Source organism: Microtus oregoni, unplaced genomic scaffold, assembly GCF_018167655.1.
Source record: "Microtus oregoni isolate MIOR12 unplaced genomic scaffold, Mior012 000086F_ref0000336, whole genome shotgun sequence".
NCBI classification, from domain to species: Eukaryota; Metazoa; Chordata; class Mammalia; order Rodentia; family Cricetidae; genus Microtus; species Microtus oregoni.
The window spans coordinates 970,585-990,659 of record NW_024544552.1 but is presented as its reverse complement, the minus strand read 5'-3'; the positions used below and the strand labels follow the sequence as shown (position 1 = coordinate 990,659).

At 41.8% G+C, this 20,075-nt stretch overlaps 1 protein-coding gene across 1 annotated transcript in view; it reads left to right on the top strand.

Annotated features, from left to right (window-relative positions):
- The window catches only part of Fmn2 (formin 2), a 298,401-nt gene that overhangs the window by 19,639 nt on the left and 258,687 nt on the right, over positions 1–20,075 (top strand). Inside the window, exon 2 of the mRNA XM_041643559.1 lies at positions 10,348–10,514. Within this exon, the coding sequence (XP_041499493.1) occupies positions 10,348–10,514 (167 nt within the window). The remainder of the gene's footprint in view (positions 1–10,347; positions 10,515–20,075) is intronic.

Below are 20,075 nucleotides of genomic sequence, written 5' to 3'. Positions count from 1 at the left end.
GGGCTTGGTCCTGCCTACTAGACTCTGTTGACTACCCAAGGGAGGCCTTACCCTCTCTAATGAGTAGATAGGGTGTGGGATGAGGGGATGGTGGGGGGGGTGAGAGAAAGGGAGGGAGGGGGAACTGGGGTTGTTACCTAAAATGAAAAAAATTCAAATAAAACAAAAAAGAAGAGGCACGGTTGAAATTAGATGTCATCAGGCCAATCTATTCTCCACTTTTATTATGCAGCCCAGGCTGTCCCATATTCACTACATACCCTAGGTTGGTGTTGAGCTTACACTCTTTCTGCTTCAGCCTCCCAAGCACTGGCATTATGGATGTCCACCATCATGCCCTGCTCTCCAAGGAATCCTGTCCCGTGATAGATTCCTCAGTCCTCAGCTTCTGGAAGAGACACAAAAGTTCATGCCACTGCCCACTTCCTTGACCAGTTAGATTGTTTTCTCTAGACAGAAAAGAGAGTTCTATATATTACAGCTGCAAGTAGCTGGAAAGGACAAAAGCTCTCCAATTCTCCCCACAATGCCTTGCATTTACTCTTTCAAAAACTGGGTTGTCTATTGCAAAATCGTGTGTGTACATTGTTTGATTTTGTTTTTAAAAAATATTTGAGACACAGTTTCTTATATCATCAAACAATATTTAATGTGGTGCTTGGAATTCAACCTGAATCTTGATGCATACTAAACAGCACTTTGTCACTGAGTGGCTTCCGGGACTTGCCCGTCTGTGAAATCTCTGAGACAGTCGCACCATATAACCCAGGCTGGCCAGGACCTTACTGTGTAGACCAGGCTGGCTTCAAACTTGAGATAATCAAACTTCTACTCCTAGAATGCTAACATTAAAGTCTTCAAACAGCAGAGCTGAGATATTTCACTGTGCAAATCTCTGCCCCACTCCCGTAGGTAGAAGTCTAATGAAATCCTAGGAATCTACTTCTCAGCTTCATATGCCATTTATATTACTAGTATTACAGTAGTTTCATCCTCCCTTCCCTAACTCTATTACTGTTTTTTAACAGAATAATATCAAATCAATCGTAGGATTATTATTTTAGCATCAGATACTTTATAATACATCTCCTAAAGGATCCTAAGTGACATTTTATCCTTCGGGGTTCGGTAGCCTTGAAATCAAACAACTGTGGACTGCAGATATTACAAACAAATGGTGTTAGCGTAACAAACACGTGTAGACTCTCCTCCTCATTCGCTGGATAATGTTATCACACCTACTTAAATAATATCCACATTGTATTGGATATTACAATTAATATAGAGATAAGTTAGAGTTTTTAAGAGGAAGTATTTAAGGGGATATGTAAACACGGTATTTTGAGCATCCTTGGACTTTGATGTCTACGGCCCATAGCAGCGACCCTGATGCTAGCCCTCTATGGACACTGAAGGACAGCTATAGGCTATAATGGAACTCTTTGAATATAAATAACTTGACCGTGTGGAGTAACTAATGCCTCTTTAGAACTCTGTGTTAGCTAAGATGGACAGGAAGGTGGCATTCTAATGTATGATTTGATGCATGATCAGTTACTTTCTGTTTCTCAGGGGTTGGTGGTCAGCCTGTGTTCATGACTGGTTTTGAATTTGTGATTCAAAATCTCCAACATCAGTAGGCTGCCCTGCCTAGCTTTCTCGTTCTGTTTCAGCTGTGAGCAGTCCCTGGGTGTGGGCATGGTGGCAGCTTTTCCTTTTTTCTTAGTTGACTTCTTTTCTCCAATGTGTTTTTTGTGTCTTTGATATCCACTAAGTGATCATTATCCTATCAGGGACCTATACCGATGTTCTTCTAATTCTGTTACTTCCTTTGCATCTTTAGGTTGATGTTTTTTCTCTTCTGAATAGTTTTCAATATTCATTAGATATATTTTATCACTCCAGAATACAGTCTCATATAGGGAAAGAATGGATAAATGCTTCATTTTTTAAATTAATTCTTTGATAGCTGTAGATTGCTATCCTAGCATTGCCTAGCAAGAAGAGTTTGATTTTTTCAATATATTCACTATGATTTAAATATACTGAATTCAGTTATTTTCATTTCTTCAATAGAATGATACATAATGGCTATATAACTGCCAATCATGTGCATAAGAGCATCCTTTAAAAAAAACAACTAAAAATTGCCAGGCACAGTGGCATCTGCCTGTAACTCCAGCACTTAAGAGGCTGAAGCAAAATTGATCCCAGCTTAATCTACATACTGAGTTCCAGGCCAGTGATGGCTTCACAGTGAGAATCTGTCTCAGGGAAATGCAAATGACCCCTGTGATGGCTCAGTATGTAAAGGTGTCTGCCACTAAGGCAAACTGATCTTTAGGACCCAGGTGGCTGTCCACACACTGTAGCAATGTACACACACACACACACACACACACACACACACACACGAATAAATGTAATAAAATTTAAAATAGTCATTAAAATAAAACCCAACCCAGTATTTGTTGCTGTTGTTGGACACTTTAGATTTGCTCTGTCCCCAAGAAGTCACTAATCCATTCACTTTTGTGTGGGGTTATGCTTAGTGTTTCACATATATTTTCTCATTTAGTCTTACTAACTCTGTGATATATCACTCTTAGATTAGACTATTTAGGCTGAACTGACCCATTAAATGTTCCCTATCTGTAGTACAGATGACACTCAGGCTCAGGAATAGTAGAGCAAGGAGCTCAGTAAGACATTGATGACATGGTTCTTTGAGCTCTCATCTTCTTCCCAAATACCCCCTCCTACAATTTACCCTTCAGCGTTTTCTATGGCTGTCTTTACCTTCTGTCTAGTTATATTGTCACCTATGCATATGTGATTAGTGTGGCAGTCACCAAGGCTGCACAATTTTATAAAAAGGAGTATGTGTACTACATTCATGATTATAAAAGAGATTTAAAGAGTCGAGTCCTGAACATTTGTCAGGGCATATAAGCATTTTAGTAAGGAAACAAGAAAAGGGAATTTGAGAGAAAGTGGCTAGCAAGGCAGAGAAAACAGAAAGGACTCTCATGAAGATGAGAGGCATAAGTATCTTAATGGACAAGTGTGGGAGAAACAATGTCATTGGCTGTGTTGTAGTTGGAATGTGAAAAGTAGGCTACCTGCTATTTAGTCATGATGGAAACCTTGGTCGAGTCTAGCTGGAGATGGCTTCTTGGGGCTGTCTTGTCCCTGGACCTTATCTCTCTGCTTTCTGCCCACTATCAGATGAGTTGCTTCACCAGATGGTCCCTCTGCTATGGTCTTCTGGTGCATCCAAGTCTGGAATCACCCATGGACTGGGAACTGTAACAGGGAACTAGAACTAACAGGCTTTCATGTAAGTTGTTTTCCACAGGTGTTTGAAGTAAAAATGGAAAACACATATACTACATTGCTCTCCAGTTTCTGCTTTGTTGTTGTTGTTGGTTTCATTTATTTATTTATTTATGTATTTGTTTGTTTGTTTATTAAGCAATGACGAAAGTCAAATTAGAACATGCTGAGCCAGGAGTAAAGGGGAAAGGCAACGACTGTCTATAATTCCTGCTAGTAATTTTCTATGCGAAGGAAGTTCTCCATCTCCAAAAAATGCAACAGTACCTGGGAATGAAGTGTTGTAGATTCAAGGGATATGTATTTATTTATTGGTTGTGGGATCAAGTCCAAAACTTTATACATACGAGGTTAGCCATATGCCAGTGAACTATATCTCCAGGATGGACTTTATCTGGAGGTGGGAGTTGAAGGATATAGTGCTTGTTGAATGTTGGAGCTGAAGAGAGAATGTCAGAGGTTAATGGGCAGTAGAAGGAATCGGAGCAGCTGGTGAACCAGTGCCATGAACTTTCACAGTAGCTTGTGCTTTTGAAGAATATTAAACTATTTGAGAATGTTTGTGGGAACAAAGGATAACCTCTCCCACCTACTTTCTTGTCTCTTAAATATGTCAGAGTTGAAATAAGATGCCTCCTTGTGAGAGGACTTCAGGACAGGGAGGTCCTCAGGGAGCAGCCAAATTACCACTGTTAATACGGACAGAGAAATTCTCTGGGCATGGTTGCAACCTATGGCCGTAGGATATTTGGTTGGAGATGTTTCTCTGATTGTTACAACTGGGAATAGGTGCATGTGCCGCTGTCATCTAGTGATAATGTCGTGGGCTGCTGACCCCTCACCCATAGCACTGAGTTACTGCAAGCTGGGTTTAAATAAGGTGCAAACTGAAGTTCCCAGCAAAAAGGTACACATGTTGAAGATTATACAAGGCTGACTGGCCGATTGTAGTGCCTTAGTAAGCATTAAGTGCTACTTCTGTGCTTCATGTAACATCCCTGTGATAATCACCAGCCCAAAGTGCAAGGATGTCATCAGATGTCATCATGTCATCTGAGGCCTGTAGCAGATTTCCCTGCTTGGCACTGTCACCTGTCTATCTGATTGTCTCACTAATGTAGGGTTTTTTTTTTTTTTTCTTGCTTGGTTTTATTTTTCCTTTTTTGGATACAGGGTCTCACTGTGTACTGGGGTCTAGAACTTGCTATATAGACCAGGCTGGGCTGGAACTCACAGAGATCTACCAGCTTCTTTCTCACAGCTATTAGGATTAAAGGTGTGTGCCTCAACACCCAGTGATACCAATACATTTTTAAAGTGCCTTGATTTGTGACTTTCTTTGTTTCGTTTTTGTTACTGTGAAAACTTCATGAAACTATTACCATGTTGGAACGTGTTATTTGGGGCAACCAGAATCCATGGTTCTGGAACAACCATTCATAACTGGTCCTTGAGTAAACTATCTCTTGGTCTCTTGGTGCTTATGAGGTAAGAGCTGAAGATACGTGTTATAGCTTGGAAACTCTGGAGAAAGAATTTAGGGATACTTTCCCATCACAGAACTGGAATTCATAGGTTTTTAGTGCCTTCCGTTGCACCCTTTTTGACTATTTGTGGCTTTTGTGCACATACTCGTGTATTTTGCTATGTGTGGTAACACACCAAGTCCTGTGCCCTGGCTTTCTTTTGTCATTGTTGTTGTTACATAGCATCTGAGTCCAAAAGAAGTACCATGGTCATGTGAGAGCTGTTTTCATCCTCTTCACATGTGCAATCATTGTGTGGACAGTATATGTTCTTCACATGTGCAGTCATTTTGTGTACAGTGTGTGTGATCTTCACATGTGCAGTCATTGTGTGTACAGTGTGTGTGATCTTCACATGTGCAGTCATTGTGTGTATAGTGTGTATGCTCTTCACATGTGCAGTCATTGTGTGTACAGTGTGTGTGCTCTTCACATGTGCAGTCATTGTGTGTACAGTGTGTATGCTCTTCACATGTGCAGTCATTGTGTGTACAGTGTGTGTGATCTTCACATGTGCAGTCATTGTGTGTACAGTGTGTGTGCTCTTCACATGTGCAGTCATTGTGTGTACAGTGTACTCTTCACATGTGCAGTCATTGTGTGCACAGTGTGTGTGATCTTCACATGTGCAGTCATTGTGTGTATAGTGTGTGTGTTCTTCACATGTGCAGTCATTGTGTGTACAGTGTGTGTGCTCTTCACATGTGCAGTCATTGTGTGTACAGTGTGTATGCTCTTCACATGTGCAGTCATTGTGTGTACAGTGTGTGTGCTCTTCACATGTGCAGTCATTGTGTGTACAGTGTGTGTGCTCTTCACATGTGCAGTCATTGTGTGTACAGTGTACTCTTCACATGTGCAGTCATTGTGTGTACAGTGTGTGTGATCTTCACATGTGCATTGTGTGTACAGTGTGTGTGCTCTTCACATGTGCAGTCATAATGTATACAGTGGGTATGATCTTCACATGTGCATTGTGTGTATAGTGTGTGCTCTTCACATGTGCAGTCATCATGTGTACAGTGTGTGCTCTTCACATGTGCAGTCATCATGTGTACAGTGTGTGTGCTCTTCACATGTGCATTGTGTGTACAGTGTATGTGCTCTTCACATGTGCAGTCATTGTGTGTAGAGTGTGTGTGCTCTTCACATGTGCATTGTGTGTACAGTGTGTGCTCTTCACATGTGCAGTCATTGTGTGTACAGTGTGTGTGCTCTTCACATGTGCAGTCATTGTGTGTACAGTGTACTCTTCACATGTGCAGTCATTGTGTGTACAGTGTGTGTGATCTTCACATGTGCATTGTGTGTACAGTGTGTGTGCTCTTCACATGTGCAGTCATAATGTATACAGTGGGTATGATCTTCACATGTGCATTGTGTGTACAGTGTGTGTGCTCTTCACATGTGCAGTCATCATGTGTACAGTGGGTATGCTCTTCACATGTGCAGTCATTGTGTGTACAGTGTGTGTGCTCTTCACATGTGCATTGTGTGTACAGTGTGTGTGCTCTTCACATGTGCATTGTGTGTACAGTGTGTGTGCTCTTCACATGTGCAGTCATCATGTGTACAGTGGGTGTGCTCTTCACATGTGCAGTCATTGTGTGTACAGTGTGTGTGCTCTTCATATGTGCAGTCATTGTGTGTACAGTGTGTGTGCTCTTCACATGTGCAGTCATCGTGTATAGAGTAGGTATACTCTGGTAATTAACTACTTGACATTTGAGGTGCACTTTCCTCAGTTTTGATTATAGTTAGGGACAGATAAACTTCAGTTCTGTAGAAGAGACATCTTGCACTTCACTTAAATGTGCTGGAAGATCAATGAATGCCCTAATGACCGAGGGGAATGGACAAGATAGGTTCTAGTTTTGCTTACTTTGTTGTACCACATTTTTAAGACACATTTTTGAAACTAGCTATATTTTACGGATAGAAATGGGCACCAGGTGAAGGCGTAAGTTGCAAACCACTCTGTTGTAATAGGAGCGGCGGGGCTGCGTCCCCAGCACCCCGGCTGCCCGCACGGCTAGCTTTATCCGAAATAATTACACGGAAACTGTATTCTTTTAAACACTGCTTGGCCCATTAGCTCTAGCCCTTACTGGCTAATTCTCATATCCTGATCAACCCATCTCTAATAAACTGTGTAGCACCGGTCTCACCGGGAAGAATTCGCATATCTGACCTGGCGGCTTGCTCCATCGCGTAGAGCAGAGCTATCGCGTCTGCCCGGGAGAGGGGAGCATGGTGTCTCTGAGCTCACTTCCTCTTCTTCCCAGCATTCTGTTCTGTTTACTCCACCCACCTATGTTCTAACCAATAAAATGGGCCAAGGCAGTTTCTTTACTTTTTTACCAATGGCCTTCCTCCATCAAGGCATAAGAATTTCATGTCTAGTGTTTTTTTGCAGAATTGTCTACTTATGTTTGAAATTTAGGATGAGGCTCTATGTACTTCAATTTTTAGGGGACTTCTCTAACTTATGGGAGGCCTTGGGTTGACTTACAAAACACACAGCAAATGACATAAACTTACTTCTCATATTCAAATGTAGAATGCCAAGCAATAGAGAGGTGGGGTCTTAAAGGATTATAGTAGGGCAGATGGGCAAAAGAAAGTGTGTGTATATGTGTGTATGTTGGATTCCTTTTTATATTCTGACTAGAATATAAATAAATATGTATTATTGAATAGCATGATAATCTTCTAGACATTCTCCAAGTATTTACCTTCTCCCCCTTCAAGTTAGCAGGTTTACAGGTTATGTGTTGCTCTCATGAAATGTATGACATGGAATAGATATTTTTTAAAAAATATTTCACAATCATTTAAGTAAAATGGTCAATTACATGAATTTATAAAGGATCTTCAATGGTGTGAATTGAGTCACAGAAGGTTTTTTAGAATGATTGAATTTGAGTTAAAGTTGAAAGATGATTTCTTGAGGGACAGGCGACAGGACTCAAGAACTGAGGAGAGCTGTGACTGAGATCTGAAAGAGTTTTCTGTTTCTTTCTGCTATGGTTTGTAGATGTAGACAAATATTACACGAATTTCTAAATTTCTAAGTGTTGGTGTGTTAGCAGTCTTTGTTAGATTTTGACCTGAACCTGGATCCATTTTATTTCCCAGAATTGTGGAATCTGTAACAAGATCAAGTACCCACTGGGCAGCTAGGGAGCCTTTTGCTTTGGGCCACAATTAGAAATGAGAGATAAAGTTGCAAATTAGATTCTCAGCCCTTGGGAGGAAGAGATTTTCTTTAAGGCAGAAAAGAAGTGAGGGGCAGGCATAGGCGAATAAGGAGAGTCATGTCTTCTATGGGTCTTCTCAGAGGTTTCCCAGGAATTTGAGTGACAGTTCTTTTCTCTCCGAATATAATATTTCCAGTTACTGCCATGGCAGTTGTCAACTGTTGTGACCCTAGGTGATGGGTCATTTAGCACACATATGAAAGTATGCTGAAGTTTGAGGTGGTTTGGCAGCGAGTTATGCTGCTGTCTTCTGTCCAGCCAGTTTCTAGTCCACATGAAGAGGAACTTCTTCTTGACCTGCAGCCTGTTCTCAACAATACATAAGATTAGGGCAGGACAGAAATTTAGCCAGCTCACCAGAACTCTAGCTCCAGGTATTAGCTAAAAAAGACTAAGGACTGAATCCTTGACTCTCATGCCTGTCTATCTTTAGAATCAAACAGTGACCAATGGAGTACTGGTGCCCAGGGTGCCCATCACTTTCTTCTTCCAAGGTAATTCTGAGGCACAGGAAAGGTTGAGGCCTGGACCAGAAGGACCCAGTCTTTTAGACTCTGTTGCTAGTATCTTACTGATAGGCATCGGTCAGAGTTTGGTGGGCACACATGGAGATTTTCAGAAATTTGTATTCTGGACGAAAGAGCAGGGCCAAGGGAATATGGAAAGTAACAGAAATAGATGTGGTTTATTAAGGAAGAGAAGGGAAGGCACTCAGGAGAGTAAGTGGGCAAGAAAGCTAGAGAGACTCTGGGACCCAAGGCCCTGAACCAAGAAAATATCCATCCTTTCTAGATCATTTACACAGAACCCACCTTCTCTAGCTTTATTCTGTTAGTGCTGTTTGGTTATATGTAACCTATGGTCTTTGGGGTTTCCAGGCTCTCTCTGCCACTGGTTCCTTCAATTGTCAATCTTTTAATAATTTTTAGTTTTGGCTTTCTTTGAGAATTGATGACCTCATATGAGTATGGAGTGTGGTCAATCTTCCAGGGACTATATCCCTAACGAAAACTAAACCTGTCCCCATCTAGCAGGCATCCATGGATGGCAGCTCCTAGGTAGGGGCTTGTGTGTGTCTCCGTATTCATGCCAGAACATTGACTGGCTTGATGTTATGCAGGCAGCCAGGGCTGCTGGGAGTTTTTGAATACAGCAGGCCTTTACTGTCATGCCTAGGTGACCTGGATCACTCCAGTCCTCTGATGCTCTGACTAAGAGTCTTTCTGCCCATCGTCCTTGACGTTCCCTGAACCTTGCAGGGAGGGCCTATGTTACAGATGTCTACTTTATTTCTCAGCAGTCCACAAACTTTTATTCTGTCTGTCTTGCCATTTGCCTGTCTTGATGCCTCTAGAACCTTCCCATTCTGCTGTATCTCTCCCCCCACCCTCAATGGTACTACTCTTCTCTCAAGAAATAACCCAATATTTAAATGTATACCTTCTATAGAACTTTTTCTTGTTTTAAACATTCTTTAGACTTTTAATTTTATCATTTCATTTATGTATACAGGTGTTTTGCCTGCATGTATGTTTGTGTCACATGTACTCAGTGCCTGCAGAGGCCAGAAGATGATTCCCCGGAAATGGAGCCATGTGTGGTTGTGAGCCACTGTGTGGATTCTGGGAACAGAACCAGGGTCCTCTGTAAGAGCAGCCAGCTCTCCTAACCGCTGACCCCACACGTAGCTGTCTCTAGGGAGCAACTGCAAGCATTTTTCTGTTTCCTCTTCAGGATGACTTGTGTTTCCTGGCCAACTTTCGTGCTTCTTTTATGGACTGATGCCTGTGCCTTCCTTAGTATTGGGTGTGAGACAGTGAATATCAGTCTCTGACACTTCCAGGCCCAAAGGGTGGCAGTTTGGGGTACTCACTTCTTCATATAATCCCCTGGAGGGTCAACAACAACAACAAGAACAAAAGGAGATTTGCTTAATTAAATCCCAGAGGGGTGGAGGTTCCTTTTAGGTGGAGAATGTATAGTAAGTAACAGAGACTATTCTCTTTTGAGGCAAGAGGTGTTTGGGAACCTGGGAGAGCACATCCCTGTGACTTTTTATGTGTGCTGTCTGGCCTCATCCTGCAGCTTTGTTCATTAGGAATCCTCCTTCACACAAGGAGCCTTGGAGACTGTTGCTCACTGGTAATGTTTACTGTCCTCTCTCTGGGGAGTTCTGAGCCAGGTGATCTGCCAGCCCCCCTCTAATAACTGTGTTTCCTACGCAGGGCGGACTCTGTTGGAGAAGCTCTTCAGCCAGCAGGAGAACGGGCCTCCGGAAGAAGCCGAGAAATTCTGCTCGAGGATCATCGCCATGGGCCTTCTGCTCCCTTTTAGTGACTGCTTCAGGGAACCATGTAATCAGAATGCCGGGGCAAGTTCAGCTCCATTTGATGTAAGTGGGAGAAGCCACTTCTGTCTGGGGGGGGGAGACTGCCTTTGGAGGAGCAGCTGTGATGGGTGTCTGCTCAAATTGCCCTGTAATTTAAAAATAACACGTGATGCGAGGCTTCCTCCCCTGGGCCACTCAAGGGCCTAGCTTGTCTACTTCTATGTTTTTCTTTAGACTATGGCATTAGATATAGTTTGCAAACTTCTCTCAAAAAACAACAATAACAAAAATCCAAATAGTCTCTCTTTGTAGTTTTCTAGGCTGATCTAACCAGGACTGATTTGAAAATCTTTTGAAAATTTTCTTTTGGGTGGAGATTAAACATGCATAGGCAAGTGTTTGTCACTGAACTACACCTCATACATCAGTATTTCTGTGCTGGTCACAGACATTCCTTCAGAAGCTGCACCGAAGAGTAAAATACGAGTCCCAATGGGTCACAGTTTCCATGGGCACTAGAGCGCTGTGCATTTTCCCAACTCATTTGTGCAGTAAACGCTGCCAAGAAGAAGCAACAGCCTCTGCCGTTATTCAGGCCTCCACTCAGCAGGACTTAATAGTGTGGAGCTCAGAAGGCATGTTTGTAACTCATCATGAATACCAGCACGGCCCGACTAGCATCTTCAAGCCAGAGTGTTAACTTTCTCAGGTATGCAGTGTGTGTGTGGTGCGGTGCTGGGAAGCACGCACCTAACCGGAGATAGGCAAGAGTTCTCATCTGTGTATCTCTCATGAGAAAGCTGGGAGGGGATCTGGTTGGATCTTTTGTACAGAGCTCAAGAAAGGACTGTTTGAGGACATTGGATTCTGACCACATGGGTAACTACATTACTTCCAGTATTGCCAGACAGACCTCAAAAGGCAGGGAATATGAACAGATGCTAAACCTCAAGAGCTGGTTATAGAGCCAAGTATGGTGCTTTATGCCCATAATCCCAGCACCTGGGAGACTGGTGCAGGAGGATCAAGAGTTTCAGGTCAGCCTGAGCTACACAGTAAGGCTTTGTCCGCAGAACCAAAGAGTATGAAAAGGTGATCCCACATAACTAAGAGTCCATGCTTGCTGCTTTCTTCTTCCTCTGGGTTACCAATCCTAATCTCTATTCTTTTGCCATCTCTCTCTCTCTCTTTAGTATGAGCAGAAGAACCCTCATAAACTATTCTGATATTTCAGTTTTGGTTTGTGAGAAACCTTTCTAGATCATGAAGCTATAATAAACAGAAAAGAACAGGACTTGTTGGGCCTTCTTTAAGATTTCTTTTTATTTTTTATTCAAGACTTAAATGACATGGCAGCTAATCACTGCTAGGTAGACCTTTTTCCTGTGGAACGAATTTGGTAATTTACAAAGTCTCCTCTCTGTGGAAACTGTGTGATTCTGGAGACAGACCCTGAGGACTAGAGTGTGGTGTGCTGTAGAGCTACATTCTGGCAGATACCAAGATGGAACTTTGGAGATATGGTAAATACAATAAAATAGAAACACTAGCAACATCTGTATTGCATGCAACATTATTTATAGCAGCTGTTGCCGTCTTCATCAGAGCAGCTATGACTACTTGCACCTTCAAGATATAACCCATTGATGTTCCCTCACGGAGGAAGGGGTGGCGGCAGGGACAGGTACTCTCACCTGAGACTCCAGCCACTCTTCCCAGCTGTGTGTAACTCTGTCCAAGCTTCTCATGGGCTTGTGGTCTGGGGAGGTGCTAGACTACATGACGTACTCAAAGTTAACTGAAGGAATAGGGAAGTTGTCATCAGGCTACAGTGAAGCTTTTCAGTGATGTAGGTGTTTGGGGAGTCATCCACCCTGCTGAAGCACCCCATCCCTTGATCTGTAAGAACGCACGATAAGGTCACTGATTTGCAATGTTGGACATCCAAGGGATTGCTATTTTGATAACAATGATATGTCACTGTTGCTCTAGTGGGGATGAATAGCTGCAAGAGTGTGAATTTGTTCATATTATCCCAGGAGAACTTCACATAACAGTCTGGCACTTGCTTTTTTATGAAAACTATTATTAAATTAACTTGATTTTCCTAACTAAAGCTCAGAACTTAAAATTCTTTCCACCCAGTAAGTGTGAACTTGGAATAAACTGATAATACAAGATAACCCTATCCCTCCATTTAAAAGTTTGTATTATTTACTTATTATTGTGATACTGGGGGATAAAACTCAGGTCCCCACGCGTATTATCAGAGTTCTAGCAATGAGCTACATCCTTTTGCCTTTCTCTTTTTAAATTCTTACATGTCGCCTTACTCCATCCACCCTGGTGTTGGAGAGACTGAAAACGCTTCTTTAACTATGCTGTCTTGGAAGGTAGCTAAGTGTCGCATGAAGGTAAAAAACAAAAACACAGATTAGGGATTTTATTCCCCAGCTCGAAGTGATTGTTTTCTTCCTGGCAGTATCTTTGGCTGTGTACGACTACCTCTCTAATCCAGGCACCAAATGAACACAAAACAAAGAGGAAATTAAAAGGACTCTCATGGGAAATGTTGTTCCATATTCTAAAATAGCAGATCAGAAACAGAGCCAGGGCTTAATGAATACAGACTCAAGGATTTTTTTTTCTCTCTCAAACTACAAAGGAAGCAAACATACTGGACATTATAGAGACTGGGGTGTCAGGATGGGAGGGGATGTGCTCATCTCCGGGGAGAGATATTTCTGATAATTAGTCTCTCTGCTGATTTCTAGAAGAGGGTTGTTGTGAGCATTTCCAAGGAACTATTCTCCCAGGGACAGTTCTTTACAAGACGGAACTCCGTAGATCTGGGCGTGTACCCGCCACTCTTGCTGTCCCTTGATCTTACAGCAGCATCCCACCCATCTCTGTTTAGACTTGTGCATGTGTTGATATGGGAAATCTTATTGATGCAGTTTAGAAATTGACCTACTTCAGCAAAAGGTTTCTCATGTTAGTCTCTTGTTATCCTGTATCTTTTCAGGGCTGTAGAAAATATAAAAGGAACAGCACATTTCCCCTCATATTACTTGATAAAGGCTTTCTGAACTTTATAAGACACATTTAGTTTTGAGCATCCTTGTTAACTCACTTACAAATGCTAAGGAAATTTATCCTATGTGCCAGGTGTCGATAAAATTCAGTATAAAATTGATTCAAATGGAAAGGAAAGCTTTATTAAGGCAACAGCCCAAGAGGGAGGGGTGAGCTATGAGTATAGGTCAAAGATCTGTGTGCTGTTTTGAATGAGAGTGATCCACATAGGTTCATATACTGAATGCTTGGTCCCCAGATGGTGGAGCTGTTTGGAAAAGATCATGAGAACAGGATGGTCATTGGGAGTTTGGCTTTAAAGTTCAAAAGCCCATGCCATTTCCTATTAATGCTCTCTCCCTCTTCCTCTCTCTCTCTCAGTCTTTCTGCCTCATGATGATTTTCTCAACATGTAAGCTATTAGTTACTGCTCTAGAACCATGCTTGCTGGCCTGCTGCCACACTTCCTGCCATGATAATCAAGGACTCACCCTCTCACACTATAAGCAAGCTCTTAATTAAATGCTTTCTTTCACAACTTGCCTTGGTCTTGGTGTCTTCGTGGGTGTGGGGGCCCACAAAAGTGGGTGTGGGGGCCCACAGAAGTGGGTCCACTCTACCTTGACTGAAGGTCAGAGAGCTTAAGCCTATGCTTGCTCTTTCAAAGTTACTGACAAGAAGTCTGACTTAAGGAGTGGCTACAAACAAGATATCCTAACCTAGGGTGTGGTTCCTTGGTGTTTTGAATATCATGATGCCCATAGAGGTGGATCTGCTCTACCTTGACCAAAAGGTCAGAGAAGTCAAGCCTATTCCTACTTCGTCATTTTAAAATAGGAGGTTTGACCCAAGGAGTGGTTGCCTACAGGATACTTGGTTGAAGGTATATTCACTACATATCCTGCCTAAAACATCACAATGCTTAACTCAAGAAATGTTGGCTTGCTATCTCAAGTACTGAATCAAGTGATTGTTCTGTTTGTCCTTTGTATCATGTTAAAGCAGTCTTTTGCCTCCCCCCCCCCTTTTTTTTTTGATTGGGCTATATAAGCATATAGAAAATAGAGTGGGCACATTCAATATTCAGTATTCACTGGCTAGCCCTCCGGTTCTATCCTATGTCTCTGTATTTCTTTCATATCTCTGTTCCTCCTACCTAATTTTCCTAATCCACACACCTGTACCTTGGAATGTAAAACCCATTGAGACTGGACCCTGACACATGAGAACAGAAAAATAACTAAGACATTTTATAATTCCAGCATTTCAGAGGCTGAGCTAGAGCATTCATGAGTTTAAGGTCAATGTGGGCTATATAGTAAAATCATGTATGAAGAATAATTAAAATTATCGAGGAAAGAAAGCAGAGTGTTATGTTGTGTTATGAGCGGCAGGGCTGCGTCCCTGGCATGCGGCCGCCCGCATGGCTAGCTTTACCCGAAATAATTACACGGAAACTGTATTCTTTTAAACACTGCCTGACCCATTAGTTTTAGTTTCTTATTGGCTAGCTTTTACATATTGATCTAACCCATTTTTATTAATCTGTGTAGCCCACGAGCTGGCTTACCAGGAATGATCTTAACCTGCGTCTGTCTGGAGTGGGAGAATCATGGCGACTCCCTGACTCAGCTTCTTTCTCCCAGCATTCCGTTCTGTTTACTCCGCCTACCTAAGGGTTGGCCTATCAAATGGGTCTAGGCAGTTTCTTTATTAATAAGAAATTACTCCCACATCATTTCCCCTTTTTTTGTTTAAACAAAAAAGAAAGGCTTTAACTTTAACATAGTAAAATTACATATAGCAAAACAGTTATCAAGCAAGAATTACAGTTGTAATATTTATATCTATTTTATCTTTTATCATAACTAAGGAAAACTATAACTATCTATTCATTCTTCAACTCCATCAAAGATTCCAAAAGGATATAATACTACCTAAGTAAACAAGAAATAAGAAAACTCTAGAAATGACAGAGACATCTTGCTGCCTGGACAGTCATCCAAAGTTCTTTTGTATGGTTGGGGCATCCATCTTTAGCCTTCAGGCCCATAGTATCCAGCAGACATTTCCATGAAGCAGGAAATTTTAAAGACAGTTCAGTCATTGTCTGCTGTGTCCTGCAGAGTCACTATCTGCTTGTCCTGAAGAACGTCTTGTAGACTCTTTCATGAGACATGAACCCCAAAAGACCGTCTCACCTTTAGGCAAGTTTAGCAGTCCTCTCTCTGCGGGTTCTCTGTGTCCATTTCATGCAACAGTCCAGGCAAGAGCAGTTTCTTGCCCAAATGTCTATCCAACTCCATAAGGATCCTCTTCGATGCCCATCTTCCTCTCGAAGTAGATTGGTGCCACCAGGAGCAGATATGTCTCATTGTCATATAAAGTCCTAAGTTATTAAAACATTAAATGCCATATTCTGCAGTCTTTGAAAGATATGAAGAATGTCTATCTAACTGAAATGTATCTCTATATATCTAGAAAATCTAACTAACATGACTACAAGATTGACTATTATTGATGATTAACCATTAATCTATATTTCTTAATTATACATTACATTTTTAAATGAACTACACAATCACAATACCTTAATCAAGATCAGAAATACATATACATATAACAAAATTGACCGTAAAATCCACACCAATGCAAATTACTCATACCTATATCATTTCCCCCTTTAAATGTAAAAGAACATTTACAAACAATATTTTGGGAACATGGGCGCAGTTTTTTCTCTCCAAACTGCTTCCTGCTGAATGGGGGCGTCGTTAATTAGGTCTTTCATGGTATAACCTGTGTGCTAGTTTCATCTCAGTTGGCAGTTGAGCGAAGCAATTTTCTGAAGATGTTCACAACAACCTTTCAGGAGGGCGTGGTCTATCATGCCAAATTGTAATAGAAGAAATCCACAGGGTCTGGTCCTCTGTGAAAACAAAAGAAGACCCTCTCCAAAGCATCATATTCTTAAACCCAAATTTTGAAATCGTAATACCTTTATATCCATTCTGGTTTAGCTTGGCAGCCCATGTAATGAAATGTCTGTCTGTACTTAGCTCCTTTATAGTCAAAAATTTTAAAGAAAACACAATGTACATAATCCAGACTCTCTGTGCGCCATTCTGTTGTGTTATGAGCGGCAGGGCTGCGTCCCTGGCATGCGGCCGCCCGCATGGCTAGCTTTACCCGAAATAATTACACGGAAACTGTATTCTTTTAAACACTGCCTGACCCATTAGTTTTAGTTTCTTATTGGCTAGCTTTTACATATTGATCTAACCCATTTTTATTAATCTGTGTAGCCCACGAGCTGGCTTACCAGGAATGATCTTAACCTGCGTCTGTCTGGAGTGGGAGAATCATGGCGACTCCCTGACTCAGCTTCTTTCTCCCAGCATTCCGTTCTGTTTACTCCGCCTACCTAAGGGTTGGCCTATCAAATGGGTCTAGGCAGTTTCTTTATTAATAAGAAATTACTCCCACATCAGTGTTAAAAACTGGGAGAGGTAGCCTGTGGTACGAAAGAATCATGTACTCAGAAAGGACAAAGACACCACCCAAGTTCCCATTCTGGCCTATTTATGTCAATGACATGTACAAGTGTTCTTGGTCCTGACTGGTTAGTTTTATGAACATGAAGGACTTCACTATGCCCATTTTTGCTTGGTTAACATTTACAAGTGTCTACAGGTCATAGTTGATTGATAAGATCCTGGAGACAAAATGAGACTTTCCAGAGGATAGGAAGCTGTTTGTTGGACCGTGATTGTGATTGGGAAGTTTTACATCATTGCATTGGATTGATTTCCTCTGTTTTTATTTTGCTGTACTGGAGATAGGCGTTAGATATATAATATACATGTGAGGCAAGTCTTCAGCCACTGAGTCACAGCCTCAACTCTTGTGTTTCTGAGGGGGCAATTTGTGTATTGGTTGATTTGGCTATCACTTTCACTTTTTAAAAAGATTTATTTATTTTGTATATGAGTGCTCTATTGACCGTAGGTCACAAGAAGGCATCATATCCCACTATAGATGGTTGTGAGCCACCATGTGTTTCCAGGGAATTGAACTTAGGACTTCTGGAAGAGTCCTTAACTACTGAGCTATCCCTCCAGTCCCCACTTTCATTTTTATTTGGGGATCTTCTTAGTGAGCAGCCTACCACTGAGAACTGAATCCCCAGAAACATTGGGAAAGGAATAAGAAAACCACTGAAATAAGAACAACACAAGACTAAACAAAATAGAGAAGTATGGTCACATTGATAGCCAACCAATATAGTACTAATGGCCATGGGGCAGTAAAATATATGGGAGGAGCCTCTGCTGGCCACACTTAATTTGCAGCATGTGGATGAAGCATGTTCTGTCACCCTTCCATCTCCAGCGATTACCAATGTAGCACTGAGATCTGCACAGTAGGATCAGTCTCTGTGATTTCAAACCCCACTCAACGTTAAAGCCCTTGCTGTAGAGATTAGGCTATGGAAGTTAGAGATCCTGCTGGAGTTCCAGAGGTCTGCCCATTAGCCCCCAAAATCATGGAAGACTGTTGGCTTCAGTGTCCAACACTGACCTTATAATGAGCTCAGTGAGACTCCACAGTGATGACTTCAGCTCCTAGCTACCAACAGTAGGGCTAATGAGCATCTACCTTTACTCTTGACAATCACCTACTTCTTCCTGAACGTCTTGGCATCCCTCCCTTAGGGACTCCTCTTCGGTTGTCCCTCACTCTGGAGTTGTGACACCTTGACCCCACTTCTCTGAATTGTGGTTTCTTGTCGGGAGGCTCCTAGGGTAGCTCAGACTTAAGCAATAGGTTCTTAAAGTGTTGCCCAGGCATAACCCTGTGATTCATGGAGAATGACAACATACACCTTCCTCGGATGCTGACTTTTCACACAAGAGAGGCCACGGATCCAAGAAATCCTAAAACTGGACTTAAGGCTTTCAAGAATTTTGGTATTATCCTTTGGGAAGGACTGCCAGCCCTTTCAATGGGCTACCTAGACTTTTTTTGACCTGAGGCTTCTGTCTCCTCCCTGTTGGGGAATATTATCCAGGATCACATTAAAATTTTTTAATGATGACATCTTGACTGAGAATTACCTTAAGAACTAAATGTGTTTAAATTAGAAAGCATTTAACACAGCAATTGGCCCATGCTTTTTACACTATTGTCCTTTAAATTGTTATGGAATCTTGCTGAGCCATTTCACAAGTATGCCTTGCTTTGGGCAGAACAGGGTTGTAAGGAAGGTGACCGAGAACACAAAGAACTAGAGAATGTACTCAGTGAATCATCTTGAGTGATCAAGCATTATTATGTCCAGCAATCGTGAAAACACATGGAGAGATGGAACGCACGATGGAATGCATGATAGACTGTGGACTTGAGCCTTACATGGTCTGAGAATCAGCTTTGTGTTGGGTCTCTCTTTGTCTTTGTACCCTTTCTTAGGGAAGTGAAAGACTAGGAAAAGCTACAAGAGTGACTACAAATTGTGGAGGGGAACACAACCTGCTCGCCTGGTGTTGTGTTCCTGACCATTCCGTAGTCACTCCATTACCCTGTCCTTTTCTGCAGAGGGTCACACTCAAATATGACTGTGCTGTTTAGCTCTCTGTGTATTGTGTGTAAATGTTAGGGATACTCTGTCGACGATGTAACGTGGAGGAATGAAAAGTTCCTTTTGAAAATAATGCTTCACCAAAGAATAAAGATACTTATTTTATCTGGTACTGCTAACACCAGGAAAGGAGCCCCGAATGGTCGAAGATCGGTATGCTACATAACCTTGCTCCTAGCTTTCACAGAGCTCTACTTCGTGCGGGGTAAGATGTCCTTAGATGTGTGACTCTAATGTGGGGAGGGGGAAGGATTGCCGGTGGGAAGGGGTAGTCAGTAAAAGTCCACAAGAAGAAATTTGCTGACTGTTTGCCTCAAGAACCACTTTTCCATCCAACTTTATTTTAACTTATTAAATACATTTATTTCTTCTTTCTTTCATTTTCTTTTTCTTTTTTATGTTTTTTTTGAGACAGAGTTTTTCTGTGTAATAGTCCTAGCTGTTCTGAAACTCCCTTTGTAGACCAGGCTGGCCTTAAACTCACTGAGATCCACCTGTCTCTGCCTCCCAAGTGCTGGGATTAATGGTGTGCGCCACCACTGCCCAGCTAATTTGATATCTTACAATGTATCTTGTGATCCTAAAAAGTTACTAATACAGGCCAATTTTTCCCAAGTCAAATTACGTGTGCTTCAAAGAATGAAGCCAATTTGAGACATCTTGTTATATCCACATTTTTTCCTTAAGTAATAAATGTAGAGAGTCTAGGCCCTGTCAGCCTAGACTAGCCTGGAGTTCACTGTATAGTCCAGTGTCTTAGGGTTTCTATAACTGAGATGAAACTCCATGACCAAAAAGCAAGTTGGAAGAGAAAAGGGTTTATTTGGCTTACACTTCAGCATTGCTATTCATCACTGAAGGAAGCCAGGACAGGAACTCAAACAGGACAGGATCCTGATGGAGAGGCCACG